This window comes from Rhynchophorus ferrugineus, unplaced genomic scaffold, assembly GCF_030347505.1.
Source record: "Rhynchophorus ferrugineus isolate W39M unplaced genomic scaffold, kcgeb_rfMv2 rfM3, whole genome shotgun sequence".
NCBI lineage: Eukaryota > Metazoa > Arthropoda > Insecta > Coleoptera > Curculionidae > Rhynchophorus > Rhynchophorus ferrugineus.
In genome coordinates, this window is record NW_027472582.1 from 66202794 (window position 1) to 66222749 (window position 19956).

The 19956-nt window shown below is 30.2% G+C and overlaps 1 protein-coding gene across 3 annotated transcripts in view; it reads right to left on the minus strand.

The window, feature by feature from the left end:
• Positions 1-19956, minus strand: part of sif (guanine nucleotide exchange factor still life) — a 293884-nt gene that overhangs the window by 272866 nt on the left and 1062 nt on the right. For 2 of the 3 annotated variants that reach the window (XM_076399197.1, XM_076399196.1), the window contains exons 2-12: positions 16517-16578; positions 15996-16180; positions 14610-14728; positions 9986-10187; positions 6195-6326; positions 5976-6133; positions 4518-4801; positions 3321-3551; positions 3066-3270; positions 2850-3006; positions 1738-1794 (exon numbers count right to left, since the gene is read on the minus strand). In XM_076399197.1, the coding sequence (XP_076255312.1) occupies positions 1738-1794; positions 2850-3006; positions 3066-3270; positions 3321-3551; positions 4518-4801; positions 5976-6133; positions 6195-6326; positions 9986-10187; positions 14610-14728; positions 15996-16180; positions 16517-16578 (1792 nt within the window). Of the gene's footprint in view, positions 1-1737; positions 1795-2849; positions 3007-3065; positions 3271-3320; positions 3552-4517; positions 4802-5975; positions 6134-6194; positions 6327-9985; positions 10203-14609; positions 14729-15995; positions 16181-16516; positions 16579-19956 lie in introns of all 3 variants that reach the window. The other variant, XM_076399195.1, reaches the window with a different exon arrangement.

Sequence of the window (19956 nt, forward strand, 5' to 3'; positions counted from 1 at the left end):
TTACTGGGTGATCTCAAAGTTGACATAACCATTTTACAAATAGTTTAACTGGTCATATTCTATTTGATTTAAGGGTATAATGTTTTTATTATATGTCAGCAATTATTTACGAGAACTGCAAATGTATATTAAGAATACATAAAATTGAAGAAATCACTGAGGAAACTTGGTCTTGTAAACCATATCCTAAATGTAATCTACATGTTTTAAAAAAATAGTTTCTGTCACTGGATTAGTGATGTACCTTATCTTCAGTTTTGGTTATGCTTTCTGCTATTTTTGTTACAGTTACACTAATGGAATTTCAGAAACAGAAATAAAATCGACAAACATTTAAAAGAAACTGTGGGTCATTCTCAAAATGACCATCATAACAGTCATTGCTCAATGAGTACAGTAAATTAGCTTTCATCAGGAAGAAAGTGACTCTGCTACAAAATGGCGTTACTTTCCCTAACCAAATGACTAAAACAGAACGACTATAATTCAGTTATAAACATTGATAACTGAAATATTTAGAGCCACGAAAATATTTCCAAAAAAAAATTAACAAGACAACAGAAGATCAACTTATACGATGACTTTAGAGAACATGAATATATGTTTCAGCAATCATCATCCTCTCTAGAACTGACATTGAAACAAGTCTGAAACTAACATTTTTTCTAGTCTTTAAAACATATCTTGAAATCAATTTATGTAATGGACTAAAAGGCTTCTCGGTTGAGCTCCTGAATTTAGAGTATGATTTTCAGTTTCGAGAATAACCAGAAGTCTAATGGAGCTGAATCAAGCAGATATGACAGTTATCGTAATAGTAAACCTGTAACTTCAATCTTTTAAAATAAATAATTCGACATAAACGATTCCTAATACTCAAATAACATTTATTGTTAAGATTTTGGTTAAATATTATTAGTTATCAAAAACATTTGCGTTCGATAAAGCAATTACCACTAAAAATATCAACTTTTGGCAAAATGACCATCATAACAGTCATTGCTCAATGAGTACAGTAAATTAGCTCCCATCAGGAAGCAAGTGACTCTGCTACAAAATGACGTTACTTTCCCTAACCAAATGACTAAAACAGAACGACTATAATTCAGTTATCAAAGTTTCAACAAGAGCCACGAAAATATTTCCAAAAAAAAATTAACAAGACAACAGAAGATCAACTTATACGACGACTTTAGAGAACATGAATATATGTTTCAGCAATCATCATCCTCTCTAGAATTTAATCCAAGTAATTACTCAATGTAGTATATCCAGAACTAACATAAATTCAGAGAAATAATGCACTGTACAGGATATGACATCAAAAAATGCACTGACGTGTCTGTGTGAATCCTATAGAACATTTTAGTATTAATGTAGTAATGCTGAACTAATAAATTCTATTATTCATTTAGTTTTATGAATTCATTTACTTTAGCACATTTAGACATATTTTTAAAACTTCAATCTGTACTAAGACCACACAAGTACTAGTACCGTACGTGAAATACTTAAAAATAAAATCCAAAATTCGAAAACACTTAAACAAAAGACAAGGAAAGACATTTTGCAATTTTGCAAAACATAAATAAATAAATAAATAAATTCCATAGACCCATAGATATAGTACAACCGGTGATTAGAAAGGTGTTTTTTTATTTTTTAACATTACTAACAGAAAAAATCACATTATATTCATTATATAGTCATAAAAATTCACAACCTTGTGTTACTTACTTTTTCTAGAAGGATATGGACTTCTTTGGGTAGAACCAGGAAGACTTTCAGCAAATTCTGTAACAGTAATTTATTATTGTTAATATATTAGTACACTAAGAATTCAAACTAATAACATCACGACAAAGCTTTAAAATTAGTATATTTGTGTTAGAGCTCTAAAATGATGGTACTTAAACACATATTGTAAACAAATATACATATTATGTAAATATCATATAAATGTCATAGAAATTTTATATAAATATCATGTAAATGTCATATAAATATCATATTGTATAAGTATATATAAATAAATGTATATGTGTCGTATATTGACAGCCATTATTTTTTTCCTTCTAGCAGAATTACAAAACTGTATCAAAAATTAATTCGCCTTGTGTTAATGGAACCAGTCAATCAATTTATATATACATCATAAGAATGGATATGCTGCATCTAACCAGTCCAAATCAAATAAACCAAAGGGCTATTGTAATGGCCAATTTTTGGTAAATAAGATAAATAGAATAGAACCTTAAACCGGTTTAGGCGTTTCTGGTTATTTTTATGGATTTTGTACGGTTTGAGTGAACGTTATCATGTTTCAAAATCATTATTCGTATTTCTACTTATATAAAATGTTCTAGTTTGTAGTAAATGTACTTTTTGTAAATATATATATATATATATATATATATATATATATATATATATATATATATATATATATATATATATATATATATATATATATATATATATCCCACAAATACATAGTACCAAATTGACAAAAAATATTGTATTGATATAATCATAAATATCATATTATAATCAAAAAAATGGTAAACAATTCACATTGAAAGAACATAATCAAAATTAATAAATGCAACATATACATTTATGTAATTCGTAAGGTAAGGTTTACATTTAAATGATTCACATTTTTTATATGTTCGTCGAATGAATGTACAACGACCTACCATAAAACACCGATTAACATCATAGAAAGTGATATCAAGAATCTAAAATAGTAATCTCTGAAGCTAGGACTATAGGCCAGACCGACAACTTTTGAACACATAATGTATCTATAAAATATGTATTTTAGTGTTAGATCTTCAGTGCCTCACCTAAATTTTCCATGCTCTGAGATAACAAAGCTTCGAACGTGTGAAGACTATAACTTTCGGCATCCATTCCTTTGGCTAACGTATTTCTAAGGTGCAGTTCGTACTCTAATAGAAGTCTACTCGTAGGAGAACCCGGAGTCGGGGTAATGTTTGAATTCTAAAACATTTCGATCGATTATTCAAATTCTTACTGTTATCAAAAGTTCTATTTGCTACCTGATGACGGAAATGTCTCCTCCCGTAATGCTGAGACGATTGTTCTGGATCAGAATTGCCGTTGCTAGAACTAGGAGTCGTAGCGTAACATTGATTATCAAATATAATATTATCTGAGGGTGGAGATATATCTCCAGCAGCACCGCGTTCTAATTCCAAATATAATCCACGTCCCGGATAACCTCTGCCGATTTCATGGGACGACCTGTAATTGACATATGTTAGGCGTGAGACAATACTATTGTGTTGATGTACCTGGATCCTGAAAACTTTAGTCCTTGAGCCATGGAAGATCTGGAGTGGGGATGGGAAGATTCGGTTTCGGAGTGACGACCATTGCTATTGGTCTGACGTGGCTGATGATGAGTATTATAATAATGGTATCTACGTCGGCCCAGTTCAGGAGATGTGACTGGACTTTCCTGACTAGGCATTGGTTTCAGCATTCGTTTTAATGTGTTACTATCCAAGCTTATTCCATTTTCCCTGAAAGAAAAATCTCAATGGAGCAAATATATTTTCTACCAAATTTCAGTTCTATTCTTTGAGAACAGATGTATCCTGACACTCTAAATGATAGACAGTAGAATTAACGAGAGAGGCATTGAATATTAACAAATTGAAAACTAAAAAAAGTAACAGTATTAATTGAAGTAGAAGTACTATAGCATAATAAAAGACCACTACACGGTAAAGAAACGCGTGTTTTAGTTTACTATTAAAAATTACATAAATTTTACTGAAGCATATTGTATTTAATAATATTAGTATAATTAAATTACTCATTAAAAATTATATATCAAAATTAGTTAACGGTCATCATAACATCATAAATTATGAATATTTTAAAATGTTAGCATATTATTGTTAGTTTATAAAAATAGTTTTTTTCTTGTTTAATATATGTAAGAGGAACACGTGAAATACATCAATAAAGCTTGTTGAAACCTTGATTGATCATCACTGACTTGATTATTAATTTAACACGATTAATAACACAGCTCTAAATAAGTATCTATAAAACTTTGTTCATTAACAGGCTATTCAATAGTGTAGTAAAAATTGTTCTACTAAAACTACTGTACCTTTAAACATTAATAGTGCGAATGACATGAGATCATTTGAAGGTTACAGCTTACAAAACGTCATATTTCGTATGTGTTAATTTATGAATACTATTATATTAATGATTACATACATTTTGTTGAAACATAATATATTTAATGATGACTACAACTGAATAAGCCATTGACAGTATGCATAAAATAGCAAACGTGTATCATAACACTATTAATTATGAACATTTACAAAAGAATATAAAGAACAGTGTGTTAGACATAACTCTTGTGTTCGGTATCAGTAAGAAATATAAACCAACTTTGACGTTTTTGTTTTAATGACATTTGATATATAATGCAAACCAATAAGCGCAAGAGTATGCGCCAAACATACCTATTCATATCTTCGGTACTCTTTGACTTGTTCCTCTTATTCTGAAGAGTATTGCTTAAATTATTCGATTGGTGGGTAGCGCGGAATTCCGCGTCCCTGATCATATCGATTTCCGAGTAATCTATCGATTTTGTGTTTGTCAACACGTGGTGCAAATTTTCTCGTAGCGGTGGTCTAGTGGAAGTCGACGATGATTTTGTGGTTGGAGGCATGGCCCCTCCCGCCTGCGTACTCTCTGACTTCTGGGATTCGATTGTCTGCGATTGGGTTTCGGTTTGGCTAACCTGTGAAAACAATATGAGTATTAAAAATGTATAAAGTAGGAAGAACAAGGCTAACGTTAGATAAAGTCATAAGTAAGATTACGGGGAAGTGAATAGAAGGCAGTATATGATTTGCTAGTTAAGCAAAGACTTAAATTCATCCATTCATTTAATCTCAATTCAGTTCAGTTATGTTTGACGTTTTTACTGGTCTTATTTGGTTGAGAAGTAAATTTAGCTAGAGGCATTATTTCTCTTTGAAAAACAACTCATCAAAATGTTATTACAATTACCAATATTTTGAGTCGTTTAAAGATATTGAAAGTTGAAAATGAACTGAAAATATGATCTAACTGATATCAATATATACTTATTATGTTGAACAAATTTATATTTTATTTATAATTTATATTATTCATATTATTGATATATAACATATTTTTCAATCACCACTAAGAATAATGATATGTATGGATAAATACAATTTTAGCACACCCTAAACAGTGTCAGACTGATACTTGATATTTACATAATCATGTAATTATATAATGTTTATATAATTTTATATAATCTGTCATTATAGCTTAGAAAATTAGTCTACCCTATTGAATTTTCGAATTAATTTTGTACCACTGATATACAGTATACTACTTAATGGTACTAATATATATTAATAAACTCAATTTGTCGTCTCAGATTCGATATAATTTATTAACTTCTTTATTAATAAATAAAAAAATTAGTGTTTTATTATTTTTTTCTCAGTTTAATCAAATGTTCACAACAAATTAACAAGTTAATAATAGCATAACCATAGAATTAGCAAATGTACTACAATTTACCATATACTACATTTTGTTCACTTCCCTGTAGTCTCGATTCATCAGGTAGGTTAATTAACGTATTTATGAACAAAATTTTCACTATATTGCAACTTAATAAAGTATGATCTAAACAGTACCAAAACTATTAATATGTACATGTGTATGTGCGGGCGGAAGAGAGAGGGGGAGAGGAAATAAAGAGAAATTGGTTATAAGAACAGTCAAGGATGATTTTATCACCACTATAATTCTGATATGAGTACATATTAGTGATTTCAACTTTTATGAAGATCTAATAAAATAAATAATTAATGAAACTGGAAAGTAAATGTCCTGTGAACATTTAATAATGCAATTAATTGAGCACCAACCTTTGATCCTATATTATTTTCAGTTCCAACAGACGCGGTTACAGTCTTTGGAGCGGTAGATGTATTGGTAGTCATGGTACTAGTATCTGATTGCGGCTGTACTCCGCGATCACGTGTTTGTCTAGTCTGGCTTCCCTCTCTTTGGGTTCCTTTCCCACCTAAACGAAATTACCATTTAACAACGAAACTGATTATAAGAACAAATCGATTTAATTCAACCTTGTGTAACTCCAGTTTGTGTATTGGCAACGTTATCATAGAGGCTAGTAGATGAGGTCGCAGCAGTTATTTTATCGGTGGTCCTGCCCTCTGTATCAGAAACTCTTGTACTTCTTGGCAAAGTTGAGGAACCTGAAACGTATTATTAATTATAACTTTAGATAATGTATGTGCTACATAATTAATGATTTTAATAATATTCGTTAAAAAATAGATAATTAATGTTACCGAAATTAAATTACAAAAAAAATATTCAAAAATAGAATAATTAACGCCATATTCAACAATAATGAGACATATTTTTATGGTAAAACCGTAAATTTTTAGTCTGAAGATTGTTAATGCCCCTCCATGTTTTCTGGCAAATCGTTCATCGTAATTGATTTATAATTGCGCTCAAAATCTTTTAAATTTTAATACATAAAATTAATACTAAAGCACTAAGAGCTTAGAAAATACACGGAAATATTATCCATCAAAATGGACATGCAATTAATTGATTAAAAATAACAAATGACACACCACTGTGATTAAAAAATAATAGGGCATAAAAAGCATTGTTTATTATTCGTGAATTTCTTTCGCAGAATAAAACTGTTAACAAGATACATTATGCTGAATCTATTCGATCCAAAAGAATATAATTATGGACTAATTACTCTTAAAGATGCCACAATGATACATATATTCAAACTGCAAAATTTAGAAAAGACTGGTTAGGATAAATTAATCGCATCCAACGAGCATCTATATCTGTAACGCAGTATATAGAGTAAATATCTAAAAACAGTAATGTCAGATAAATATAACTTAATATTGATACTAAAATATTCTGTAAGGAGTTTTAGTTATTTAGTTTTATTACCGTTTCTAGATATAAATCCTTTAAAGACATTATTTAAAACGTAAAAATTGAAAAAAAATGAATTGAAAGAGCTATTAAATAATCAGAGAAATTTAAAGAAAGATTTTCTCCTGTTAATTGAACGTGTCTACATCAATTAGTTGATACTGTCTGCAAGAAAATGTAGAACAAATTTCATTTCATACTGTGGCTAATCTCCTTATTGGATTATATTTAATGTAATACATCTTTGCTTTATTGTTGAAATATATTATTTTATTCAAATAAAAGCCCATGTTCGCAACATTCTTTGTCAGATTCCCTAGTATTTGATATATCTCATTTTACATTTATTTTATTTATATATTATTATTATTATTATTATTATTATATTAAAACATAATACCCATAAAATCAAAACCTGACCTCAACTATAAAGAAATTGTATGAGAAAAGATATAGAATGCTTTATAAAAGTTAGTCAATCTAAAATCCAAACCAAAAAGGTATCAATTTCCGAATAATTAAGAACGCAAATATAGAAATATTAGACTTTAAGACATACACAATTAATATAACTCCAGATGTATTAGTGTTAACAACAACATTAACGTTACTGTTAATTTTCTAGCCCAGTAACGTTATAAAACGTGTTGATGTTGAAGTTGAAAAGTAATTTTACTGACCTTGGCATAAATATTATCACAATAACTAGTCGTCTGAAGCATACTGACTATCTACGTTAAAAAATAGGAGGAAATAACTAAGCTTTAACTATTATTTTCAGCTATCTAGAATTGCTGATTTCAATAAAATTAAGAAGAAATACCCTGGCGAAATAATAAACATCGATCACAAAGATCGCAAGCTTAAGCTAAATACAATTATCCTAAAATAATTCTACTCATGCCAACAGATGCATCTCGGCAATAATCTAAGGCCCCTTATTCCCCACCATATCCATAAAACCTGCTGGTCCCAAATAACACTTCACTACACACATTTCTTCAGATCGAAACTGACTACTCTTACAAGTTGTGGACCCTAATTTTCGCAATCATGATTATTTATGAATTTTGCAGTTTTGAAACTTTTGGTTACATTTACATAAACAAACATAATTTCTAAATTTGAAATGACAAAAACTCCCAAAAAGTTAACTAGGCACTGTAATGCGACGCGCATATAATGCTCAGGTTACATGCCACGACATAAACACGACATGCCAAGTCTTGTACAGTTTATCCAATAAGACATGCACGTTATCAAAATTTATGACACCAGCAATGTTGTCGCATCAACTTAGAATGTTGGCTTACAAAGACATTTGAAAACAGGGTCGACCATTACTAACATAAATCGAATTTCAAAGATTGATTCAGGAACATTCGAATCAGAATATCATCAAACATCTTGCACTAGATGTCCAGCACCATCGCCAGACCTCAACATAACCGAAGCGTTATGAAGAATTCAAGAGCAGATAGTGAGGAGTAAGGTCAATTGAAAAGCCCTCGACCTACCATAGTAAAACACATTTTTTTGGCAAAATTAGTTTTTTTTTATTAACATAATTTCTTTCAAGGCCGATACACTGATTATAGTGATCCTCCAACTTTTCCATACCATTTTTGTAATATGATTTGTCCTTTGCTTCAAAATAGGCCTCAGTTTCGGCGATCACGTCTTCATTCGACGAAAATTTCTTCCCAGAGAGCATTGTTTTGAGATTTGAGAATAGGAAATAGTTGCTGGGGGTCAGATCTGGAGAACACGGTGGATGGATGGATTTTTGCCATCGTTTTCACTGACTTGTGACACGATGCATTGTCTTGGTGAAGCAGCACTTTCTTTTTCTTCAAATGCGGCCGATTTTCGGCGATTTCGTCCTTTAAACGATTCAATAACGCTATGTAATAGTTGCTGTTGATGGTACTTCATTTTTCAAGGTAGTCAATGAAAATTATTCCATGCGCATCCCAAAATATAGACGTCATAACCTTGCCAGCCGACTGATGCGTTTTCCCACGCTTTGGATGACTGTCGATTGGACATCGAAGTGAAACGATGGAGCCATGTTTCATCCATTGTCACATATCGACACAAAAACTCGGGTTCATTATGCTTGATCATCTTAAAATACTGCTCCGAAGTATCAACTCGTCGTTGATCTTCTTCAAAAGTGAGCTCGCGCGGCACCCACTTTGCATAGAGCATTCTCATACCCAAATATTCCTGAATTATATGATGTACATGTTCAGTTGATATCTTTAGAGTGTCTGCTATTTAATTCAATTTCAATTTACGGTCATTCAAAATCATTTTGTGGATACTTTTAATGTTTTCGTCGGTAACAACCTCTTTTGGGCGTCCACTGCGTTCACGCTCTTCGGTGCTCATTTCGCCACCTCTAAACTTAGCATACCATTCCTAGCATACAAATCGGCATCAAGCCAAGTTTTTCCTTCAACTGTATTTTTTTCCTTCAAAAAGCAATATTTTATCAACACGCGAAATTCCTTTTTATCCATTTTTTTTTCACAATAACAAAAGTTGCTTCACTGAAAATGATATAATTCACAAACTAATGATCCGACAGCTGTCCAATTTATACACGCATCTTTTGAGGGTTAAATTCTAGTAGCGCTATCTATGTGTCAGGCCGGGGACTTTTCAATTGACCTGTTGAATCTAACATAATTGAAGAAATGGGCGGGTGTTTTGGTACGAGAATGGGACAATATTCCGTCAGAAATTATTCAGATACTCTTCTACTAAGAATTGTAGCTGTTACAAAAGCAAATGGAGACTCAACGCCTTATTACTAAATACATGTTTGTTTAAATAAATGTTTTATATAAAATATCTTTAAGATTATCTTCTACTGTTCTGTGTATCTGAAATACACAAATTTATTGCTAATTAAAAATAAAACCTAAATTTGTACCTCTATATCGAGGATCTTGAGCGCGAAGACGAGCATATTGTTCGGCCGTCATGCAGGTGCATTGCGGCTCTCTGGAGGCCCTCGACGGCGACGCTGGTGTACTGAGCGGCTTCCTCTTCTGCTTGAACTTCTGCTTGCCGGGCGGCTCCAGTTTCAACGAGTACGACGACGAGGCTTTGCGTGAAAATTTGAATGAAGGTGACTGCAACAAGTCAGACTATGTTTAATAAGCATTTTTAAGTTAGCTACCGGAGGAGGGGAGGAATAGTTTAATGGGTATTATCTACGTATATTTCATAAAACTATTGGATTTATTTTATTACAGAACAATTTATTTGTGTGTTGATTGTAAAAGTGTAAATTTATGAAATATAGGACATAACTGGCCATTATTCTATCATTCATTAACTAAACAGTAAGGCGTGTTCACTTCGACTATATTGATGACACTGATAAAATAAATTATTACTATTTTTTCCTCGTAATATGATCAACATAATGAAATTTTTTCCTTAATAAATTGAAATATGAATATGTGAAACTAATACGTATTTGTAAATTACCAGAAATTTAAAAACTGATGGCTCTATTTTTAAAAATTGCTCACAATGGCAACTAATTTTTCCATATATAGATTTACGTTATTATTTTAATTAAAAAGGAATTATATAATATCACTGTATTCTTATTAAAAGTACAGCTCAACAAAATGGGTATAAAAACGTTTTCAAATAATTAACATAAATCTTCGGTATATTTGAGTGATTGAACTTTTTCGCAATGTCATCCCACAATATGAATTCGATTATAAATATCTAAAAATAAGAATAATCTAATATATAAAAATAATCACAAAATTTGAATATTACTTGTCTACTTTCTTATCTCTTATCTCTTCTTTTTTCGTATTTCTTTATCTCCCTGACATGATGCATTTTCTGTGTCTATGTTCTAAGTTCAACAATAATCATCCATCATGTTGATATTCGATGATTCCTTCATTTGTCTTTCTTCTTATATTCTAAGAAAACGTTTCCCTTATTCTTCACTCATATGACCTCAGATTTCACGAAAATAGTCCAGACAGTTTTACAAAAAGTGGTTTTTAATGCTCATCATATAACAAAGAATTTTAAAATTGCCTATCATATTAGGGACTTATCATTTTAGGAGTCACAAACTTATAATGATATGGAAGCCCGCTTTAGCTTAATACTTGTCATTGTCTCGAAATACGATTTATGAATATCAGGCCAAATAACACCAAATAACACAGATATTAATTAAAATTATTCCAAAAATCTGTTTCAACGTTAGCCTGTGAAATTTATGAAACCTTTAAAACATTTTTTGAAACCATTTTCAGAGGTTGGTTTCGTTACTTCAAAAATGCTCGTTTTGGCGTAGAGGATACAAGACGTTCAAAAAAACCATGAAAATGCGAAAAAGAAAAAATTATAGCAGTGCTGACTGTCAAATACAAAAAATTTCAGTAGTTGAGTACCTATTAAACAGCTATTTTCGGTTATTTAAAAGTCCTAAGAGGAAATATTAAAAAGTCAGTATATGAATAGTTACAAGTTGAAGTTCAGAAGCATTAAGAGCTCCTTAAAGCTCCTTAAACAGGTAATTTTTACATCACATTGCAATTGATGATGAACAAAGGAGTTATATGCACCATTATAAGAATGTATTAGTTCAAAAAACTATTTGAAAATGGTACATTCTATTTCACTAACAGTATACTCCAGACTTAGTCTCGCCTGATTACATCTTGTGTTGATGGATGAGGGTTCCCTTACCGAAGTACGGTTTACTTCATTTGATGTTATCGAAAATGAGCTTGATACAATTTTAAGCTCAAAATTGAGATATTCCTTTGATGGTGATTTTTGTAAATTGTTTTGGAGATAGGATAATATTATAATTTCCAATAGAAAATAATTTAAATATTTTGAATTGCATATTGTCATTGAATTAAAGCTCTATTTTTAATAAAAAGCCGCAAAAACTTGCATACACCCTAAAAATAGTACTGAAAACACAAAAATAAAATATGCCAAAATAATAGCGGATAGCCAGTTACGTTCAAATACACAAAATAAAAGCTTTATCAGAAAACAAGTTCATTAATATATATATATATATATATATATATATATATATATATATATATATATATATATATATATATATATATATATATATATATATATATATATATATATATATATATATATATATATAATTGCTTGAAAGGTGGTTGAGAAGTGAATAACTTTGATGATAGTAAAAGCAAATATGAGTGATAGTGGATGTGTTAAAACTACATGTCAAAGCAACTTTTTCTAAAGGATGCTAAATCTGGACTATTAACTATTACGTCTTTGAATGTTAATACCCGAGGAATTTCATAATAAATAACGTAGCCTTCTTGTAATATCAGCTCATGCACAGTATCAATTTCTACAATAACAGATTCTAAATAAAATTTATGAAGTATATCATGGACCGAAAATATTAATTAGAATCATCGATGATGAATGAATCCCTGTCAAAAGATTTGAAAAAAATATCGCTCAAGAATGTTCGCTATTCTATTAAAACATTTTAAAAGTTACTGTAATAAACACAAACAGTAATTAATTTTTAAAATATTGATGAAAAGTTTGGTAATGAGCTTCTTTCGTATGATTCGTCAGTTATCGTATGATAATATGCGAATAATACAATACCGAAATATAATAGGAAACCTTCGTACTTCAATGAGTAAAAATGGTCAGATAATTTGGATTTTTTATAACCACCATGTTATATTCGGAATTTTATCCGGAATAAAACAAACTGATGAATTTAAAGTGCATTTACTTTAATCATTTTACGAATAAATTCTTTTCTGAGTCAAAATCACTACATAGTTATACTGTAACAGGTCAACTGAAAAGTCCCCGGCCTACCGTAGTAAAACACATTTATTTGGCAATTTTTTTATTCAATATAAATCTTTACAAAGGTGATACACTGATTATACCGACCCTCCATCTTTTCGATACCATATTTGTAGTACGATTTGTTCTTTGCTTCAAAATAGGCCTCAGTTTCGGCGATCCTCTATTTATTCGACGAAATTTTATCCCAGCGAGCATTCTTTTGAGACCTGAGAACAGGAAGTAGTCGCTGGAGGCCAGATCTGGAGAATACGGTGGATGGATGGATTTTTGCCATCGTTTTCACTGACTTGCTTTTCGCTGTTGATGGTTCTTCCTTTTTCAATGTAGTCAATGAAAATTATTCCATGCGTATCCCAAAATACAGACGCCATAAACTTCCCACACTTTAGAGCGGGTTCGTTTGCAGTCCACTCGGATGACTGTCGATTGGACTTCGGGTGAAATGATGGAACCATGTTTCATCCATTGTCACATATCGATGCAGAAACTCGGGTTTATTACGCTTGATCGTCTTCAAATACTGCTCTGAATCATCGACTCGTCGTTGTTTTTGGTCAAAAGTAAGCTCGCGCGGCACCCACTTTGCACAGAGTTTTCTCATACCCAAATAGTCGTGAATGATATGATGTACACGTTCTGTTGATATCTTTAGAGTGTCTGCTATTGTATTCAATTTCAATTTACGGTCATTCAAAACCATTTTGGATTTGAAATTTTTTGGATATTTTCTTCGGTAACAACTTCTTTTGGGCCTCCACTGCGTTCTCCGTTTTCGGTACTCATTTCACCACGTCTAAACTTAGCATACCAATCCTTAAAGTTTCATTTTTTTCATTGAACTCGGCGTCAAGCCAAATTTTTACTTCAACTGTATATTTTTTCCTTTAAAAAGCAATATTTTATTAACACGCGAAATTCAAACAAAATTGCCTCACTCAAAATGCTATAATTAACAAACTAATGATCCGACAGCTGTCAAATTTATACCCGCATCTTTTGAGAGTTAGAGCTAACCAAAAACATATGGATTTAATTCTAGTAGCTCCAACTATATGTCAGGCCGGAGACTTTTCAATTGACCTGTTACTTCATAGCTAATACAGTAGTTTCTAATAAAGTAGTAGAAAATAAGTAATTCTATACTTTTCTATTTTCAATTTGATAAATATCATGTTCGTGTAATGCAACAAAATGTGAATGGGGTCCCTAAGGAACTGCGGCTAGTCCAAAACTGTCACACCTAAACAATATGTTGCTTATAAAGCAACTTCGATGAGTTTAATTATAGCTAAGATAATATGGTGCATGTCGCATGTTATCGCATATATGATAACGTATTTTATCATAATTAAAACATTAATTAATTTTGCATATTATGGTTTCTGCGACAAAAATAATCAATAAGCCTTCGCGCAACAATTTCCAACTGAAATGTCTGGAATTCAAAAGTAATTTAAAACAAGCTGATCAATCACCAAAAGCAACGAAATTCAAATCTTATAGCCGTATTATTTAACGAGCAAGAAAAACAAAATGATTTAGAATAGAAAAAATCGATTATGAAAGACATAGTGAATGATTATATTGCTAATGTACTACCAATAATTAATTATTCAACGCTATCTACGGAACATTCAAGTAATTAAAGTTTTATGCTAGCATATTATACTTACACAGCATTCTCGAAATTGTTTGGCATCGATAGGTGAAGTGAAATTCAAACCCCATGTGTCATTGGTCATTGGGTCTTTCCAATATACGAAACATTCTGACGCTTGGCCTATTCTAGTGCCTGTAAAAGAGAGAAATTTGATAAACAACTTTTTCAACACAAATTCGTTATACTTTATGAAAATAATATATAAAGATTAATTTTACTAGCATACACTAAAATATATTCTTTTTCCCAGTGGGGCTCCTCTTTATACATTTTCGCTTGTGGAAAGAAACTGAAAGATCTCTCTAAAGTGTTTACTTTCTGCTCATTCTTACCGTTAATTACTTGACTCTATAACTTCAGTCCAGATGTTCCTATAAGATCAAACAAAGTTTGATGTTGTGTAAAACTAAAAAATTTAGTAAAACTATAAAACAATAAATCAGTAGACCCACAAATTGAGACTGATTTTGTAGAGGCAAGACAATATATCGTGCCCCAGACTCTAACAAAATTGTTTTATTACACTGTCAGTAGGTCTTTGAGCTATGTCTTATTTTATTCAGCGATTTTGCCACGTCGATAATATAACAAAATTTTTGTCAAATGTTTAAAAAAAAGTAAATTTAAAACCCTTCAATTGTACATTCCATAATGATCTTTCGGATAACATATTAAAAGTACTAACGGAGAGACGGAAGAGATAATTTTGATTTGTAATACACTAAAGTTTTTTGCTTATGGTTTTATTATTTATTTATGTATATAATATTTATATTTCCTAGATATATTTATTATTATGTTATATTTATATTTTGTAGATAAATTTACATTATACATTTATTTTATTTATATATATATATATATATATATATATATATATATATATATATAAATATATATATATATATATATAAATATATATATATATATATATATATATATATATATTTAATTGAATTTAATATAATAAATGAATTTCAGAAAAAAAATATTTTTTATTTAAATTTAATTCGTCAATTAAACATGACGTCAAGGCTGTCACGTGCCAAACGTTACTAATGAGCCAATCAAATGTTTTCACAGTAAAATATTTTTCTTACAGGTGCCTATAATGGAGATTTATGGCTCCTTCTGGATGTTGGGCAAAGCAAGGCTTTACGCCAGGGTCCTCTATTGAGTTGCATCTCTATTACTCTATGGTTATATCACAGTTCAACGAACGGGGAAAATAGATGACTTAAACATTCTTACAACTTCGAAAATTCACCCGTAGTATACATGAATATCTGAAGCATACCCATCTCCAGGAAATCAATTGATACGAAGATGAAATGACCCAAAGAATAAAAAGTATAAAATTAAATCTGAAATATAAATGAGGTAAAGAGAAAAATCTTACCGGGTTGCACTAGTCGAACATCCAGAATTTTGTCAACCTGTGAATTATAGGCCGTGATATGGAAAACGCATTCAGGTGAATCTTGAATGCAGGTTATGTTGACCGGAACCAGGTCCTCGCTTACTTGCTGCCATTTTACGGTGCCTGCCCCGCTGGCTGAGACATGGAACACTTCCGCCCATAACCTGCAATCAGAACATAACATAATCAGCATTAAGCTAAAACTCTCAATCTGAAATTAATTAAATTATTACAACACAAATCTCTATACGCTAAATTGCATCAATTGATTAAATCAAACATCAAGTTATAATAATTTCAACTCAAGTGACCATAGACGCTAAATGTAAGCACACTTTTTAAATTTTAATGAGGAATGAGCTTTTAGAAACGATTTTTAGTTTACGATACTTAATACTCTTATATTGAATACTATACTTAATACAATTAGTACTAATATTTAGAAATTATCAAAACGATTATAATTATACTAATACCATAATAAACATTTAAATAATTACCTTAAGAGATGTCCATCACGCCTTCGAGAAGTCTGCCAAGGAGAATCTTCATATCGGTAAGCCTAAAAATAATGCCATAATTAGTCGTTGTAGGTATCTGAGTACATAAATCGAAAATAATGAAAAAAAATCGAAAAAAGTAAAAACTTCACTTCCCAATAGTTCGTAAAAAGCAAATGCATTTATGTGAAATACAAAAGGAAATATCGAGCAATATTAAAAGATAGAAGACAAAGATAGAAAATAATATATACAAATAAAATTAAATACATCACAAGAATCAGAATGTAACAAAGATATTGTAAAAAGGATCGATAGGATGAGAAGTAAAGAAATAAGAACTGATTGCAATATTGAATCAGTGGAAGAGTACATAGAAAGAAGACAACTTGAATATTGGTGGCAGCACATGGAGTATACAAAATAAATAAAGAGAATACGAGAAGAAAAGAAGGGAAAGAGAAAAATCAGAGGGCGCCCTAAGCGAAACTGGAATGAAGATATCAGAAAAATACTTCAGAAAACAGGAAAACCCCAGCCGAGGCAAAAGTTGAAATGGTGAAAGAGAGTATAGATAATAAACATAACATATTTAGACCACTATTTACTACAAAATTTGTTTCTTTATCATATAGTCATATATATCAGTATACAGAAGATGTATCACTGTCAAAGGCTGTAGACAAAGTAGGAGTAGTGATCAACAAGATATATAAATGGACCAAAGGCTAGAAAATACAGCTTAATAGCCATTCTAATCTGTCCATATTAATTTTGCGTTGAGGCGAAATGACAAAAACCTAATTATATCACTAGATGGATGCCCGATTACTCAAGCAGAATCAACTAAATACCTCGGAAAATATCTCGATGGTTGGTTAATTTGGAAACATCATATTAGACAAAACGCAGAGCAGATTATATTCAAAGTCAAGAAACTGTAGTGGTTAGTCGGAAGATGCTCTCAAACTGACCTAAAATCAAAGGGATTGGTTTATCAGTATCATTCATAAAGCCAATTTGGACCTGTGGGGTACAAATATGGGGTTGCACTAAATCATCAAACTAATCGATCAATTACTAATGCTTATCACCAACTAAGAGCTGCACGATGACCTCGGAATCCAACGGATACACGAAGTGATCTAAGATTTCGCCTTAAAACATGAAATAAGGTTGCTAAATCACAGCATCGTGGAAGCAGTCTACAAACTACTGGACAACACGTCGGAAATAATAAGATTGAAGCGAACCAAACCACATGAATTTGTTTAGTATATAGGTGTGTTCTTAACTTTAGCTTAAGTAGATTAGTTTTATTTTAATTTGAGTTTTGACTAGACTGTAACTAGGAATATTTAGGAAACTAAAATATATATACACCCCGAAAATGTCGAATGTTCCGGTTAAAAAATATGTGGAACTCCTTAAAAAAGAATACCATAGTATTGACCAGACATCGTCTCTCCTAATTATCATTTATGAGTATAATATATATGAGTATATATATTATAAAATTAAAAATAATACAAAATGAAACCACTCTTGGGTATCGTCAAAATATATATGATATTTTAGAATAGATTATTAGAATTACTGTGGTCAAAAAATAGTAAGACGACAAAATCGTGAAGTGTTTCATTATAAATTCAAGCGTTGGACCAAACTATATGTATTATTTGAATATGGATTGAGAATTATTTGATTGATTCTTCATTATTTTTAAAAAATTCAACTGATGTCATTCCGCAATCGCTCTATTCGCCTAACTTAGCTTTCACTTTCATTAAACAAAAAAGCAAAATCGTTCAACTCTATTGCGGAAATTAAAATGTAAGTAAGAAGGCTTTAAAAGTTATCCCAATAAACATATTCAACAAGTGCTTCAATAAAAACTATATTATATATATACATATATATATATATATATATATATATATATATATATATATATATATATATATATATATAATTATATTTAATAGTGTCCGATTTATATATTAAGGTATATACATCTATGAAAGAAAAACCCGACATGTGCGAGAATTTCATTCCAACATGGATTAATAAAATTCGAGTATAACAAAAATCGTCTGTCCTCTTAATTAATTAATTAATAATTAAATAATTTGATATCGGATAAACGGAGGACAGCTAAGAAAAATTGTTCTTTCTTAAGGATTGAGGTAATTCTATCGGTTATTAAGATTTTTCTTAAATTTTGGTGACGTTAACTTCTGATTATTTTCATATTTCTTTAGTAAAGGCATTTTTTAAAGCACTAACCCAATATTGCAGGTTTTGTTATGCATCAAGAGTTAAAATGAATGTTGCATAGAATATTAACAATTATTAAAAAGCTTCATAGTTAGTTCCCATCTGGGACATAAGACAAAGTAGAAAGCAATAGATAAACGAAAGCCATAGAAGGCAAATCTAAGATGATCTATCTGCAAGGGTGAGGCCGAAGAGTGAAATAATTAAGCAAAGAACAATGCAATATAAAAATTTAGGTGAAATCTTTTAATCAGCCTGGTGTATTTAATGTTTTTACAATATATATTTTAGGTGGGAAATATGAATAAAAGATAAATACTATATGAACATATAAATGAAGTAATGAAAATATGCAGCAGTATATGGAATACACGGGACAAATAAAAGAAATTATGAATTATTAAGTTGTAAACGTTTTAAAGCATTTATGAATAATATTTTTAACGATATATTTTTTAATGATATATATGATTATATGTCATTTTAATGTTTAATCAATTATTTTGATTATTTACTTTATACACCTAAGTTTGAAAAATCTTTTAATACATATTTCTAAATAGTAAATAATAAATTACCTAATTGATTTCTAATTGTTTTAATATACATGCTAAAGCCAAATAAATATCAGTTTCAAATTATTAATTATTAATTATATTATCTATTTTAATCTACAACCATGTATTACTTCATTTATTTTTCCATATTTCTATTTAAAACATAAAAGTAAATAAAGGTCATGTATACTTATGTTTGATGCTCTGAAGTTGTGACAGTTCTGAAAATAATCTTACATATGACACTTTGTTATAATATTCAGTTACGTAGTTATTTAAACTTATTAATACCTTGTTGATTATTGGAACTTAATGGAAATTAAAAGGTTAATGAATATTTAAAAAGTTAATTATTTAGATCTTCTCGAGTTATTTACATATTTTTTTATATACAGACATTTATTATTTTAATTAATGTTATATATTCAATATTCTTCTGATCTTATAATAAAAATACTGTGAAAACAAGTTTCGGTAATGTTTTAAAATTATTCCCTTTATTCTGTTATGGGAGAAACATGATTAACTTATTAAATTACGGTCGAATTTCGACCACAGGGTGATTACTAGTATATACAAAATAACACATTGGCTGAAAAGTCCCGG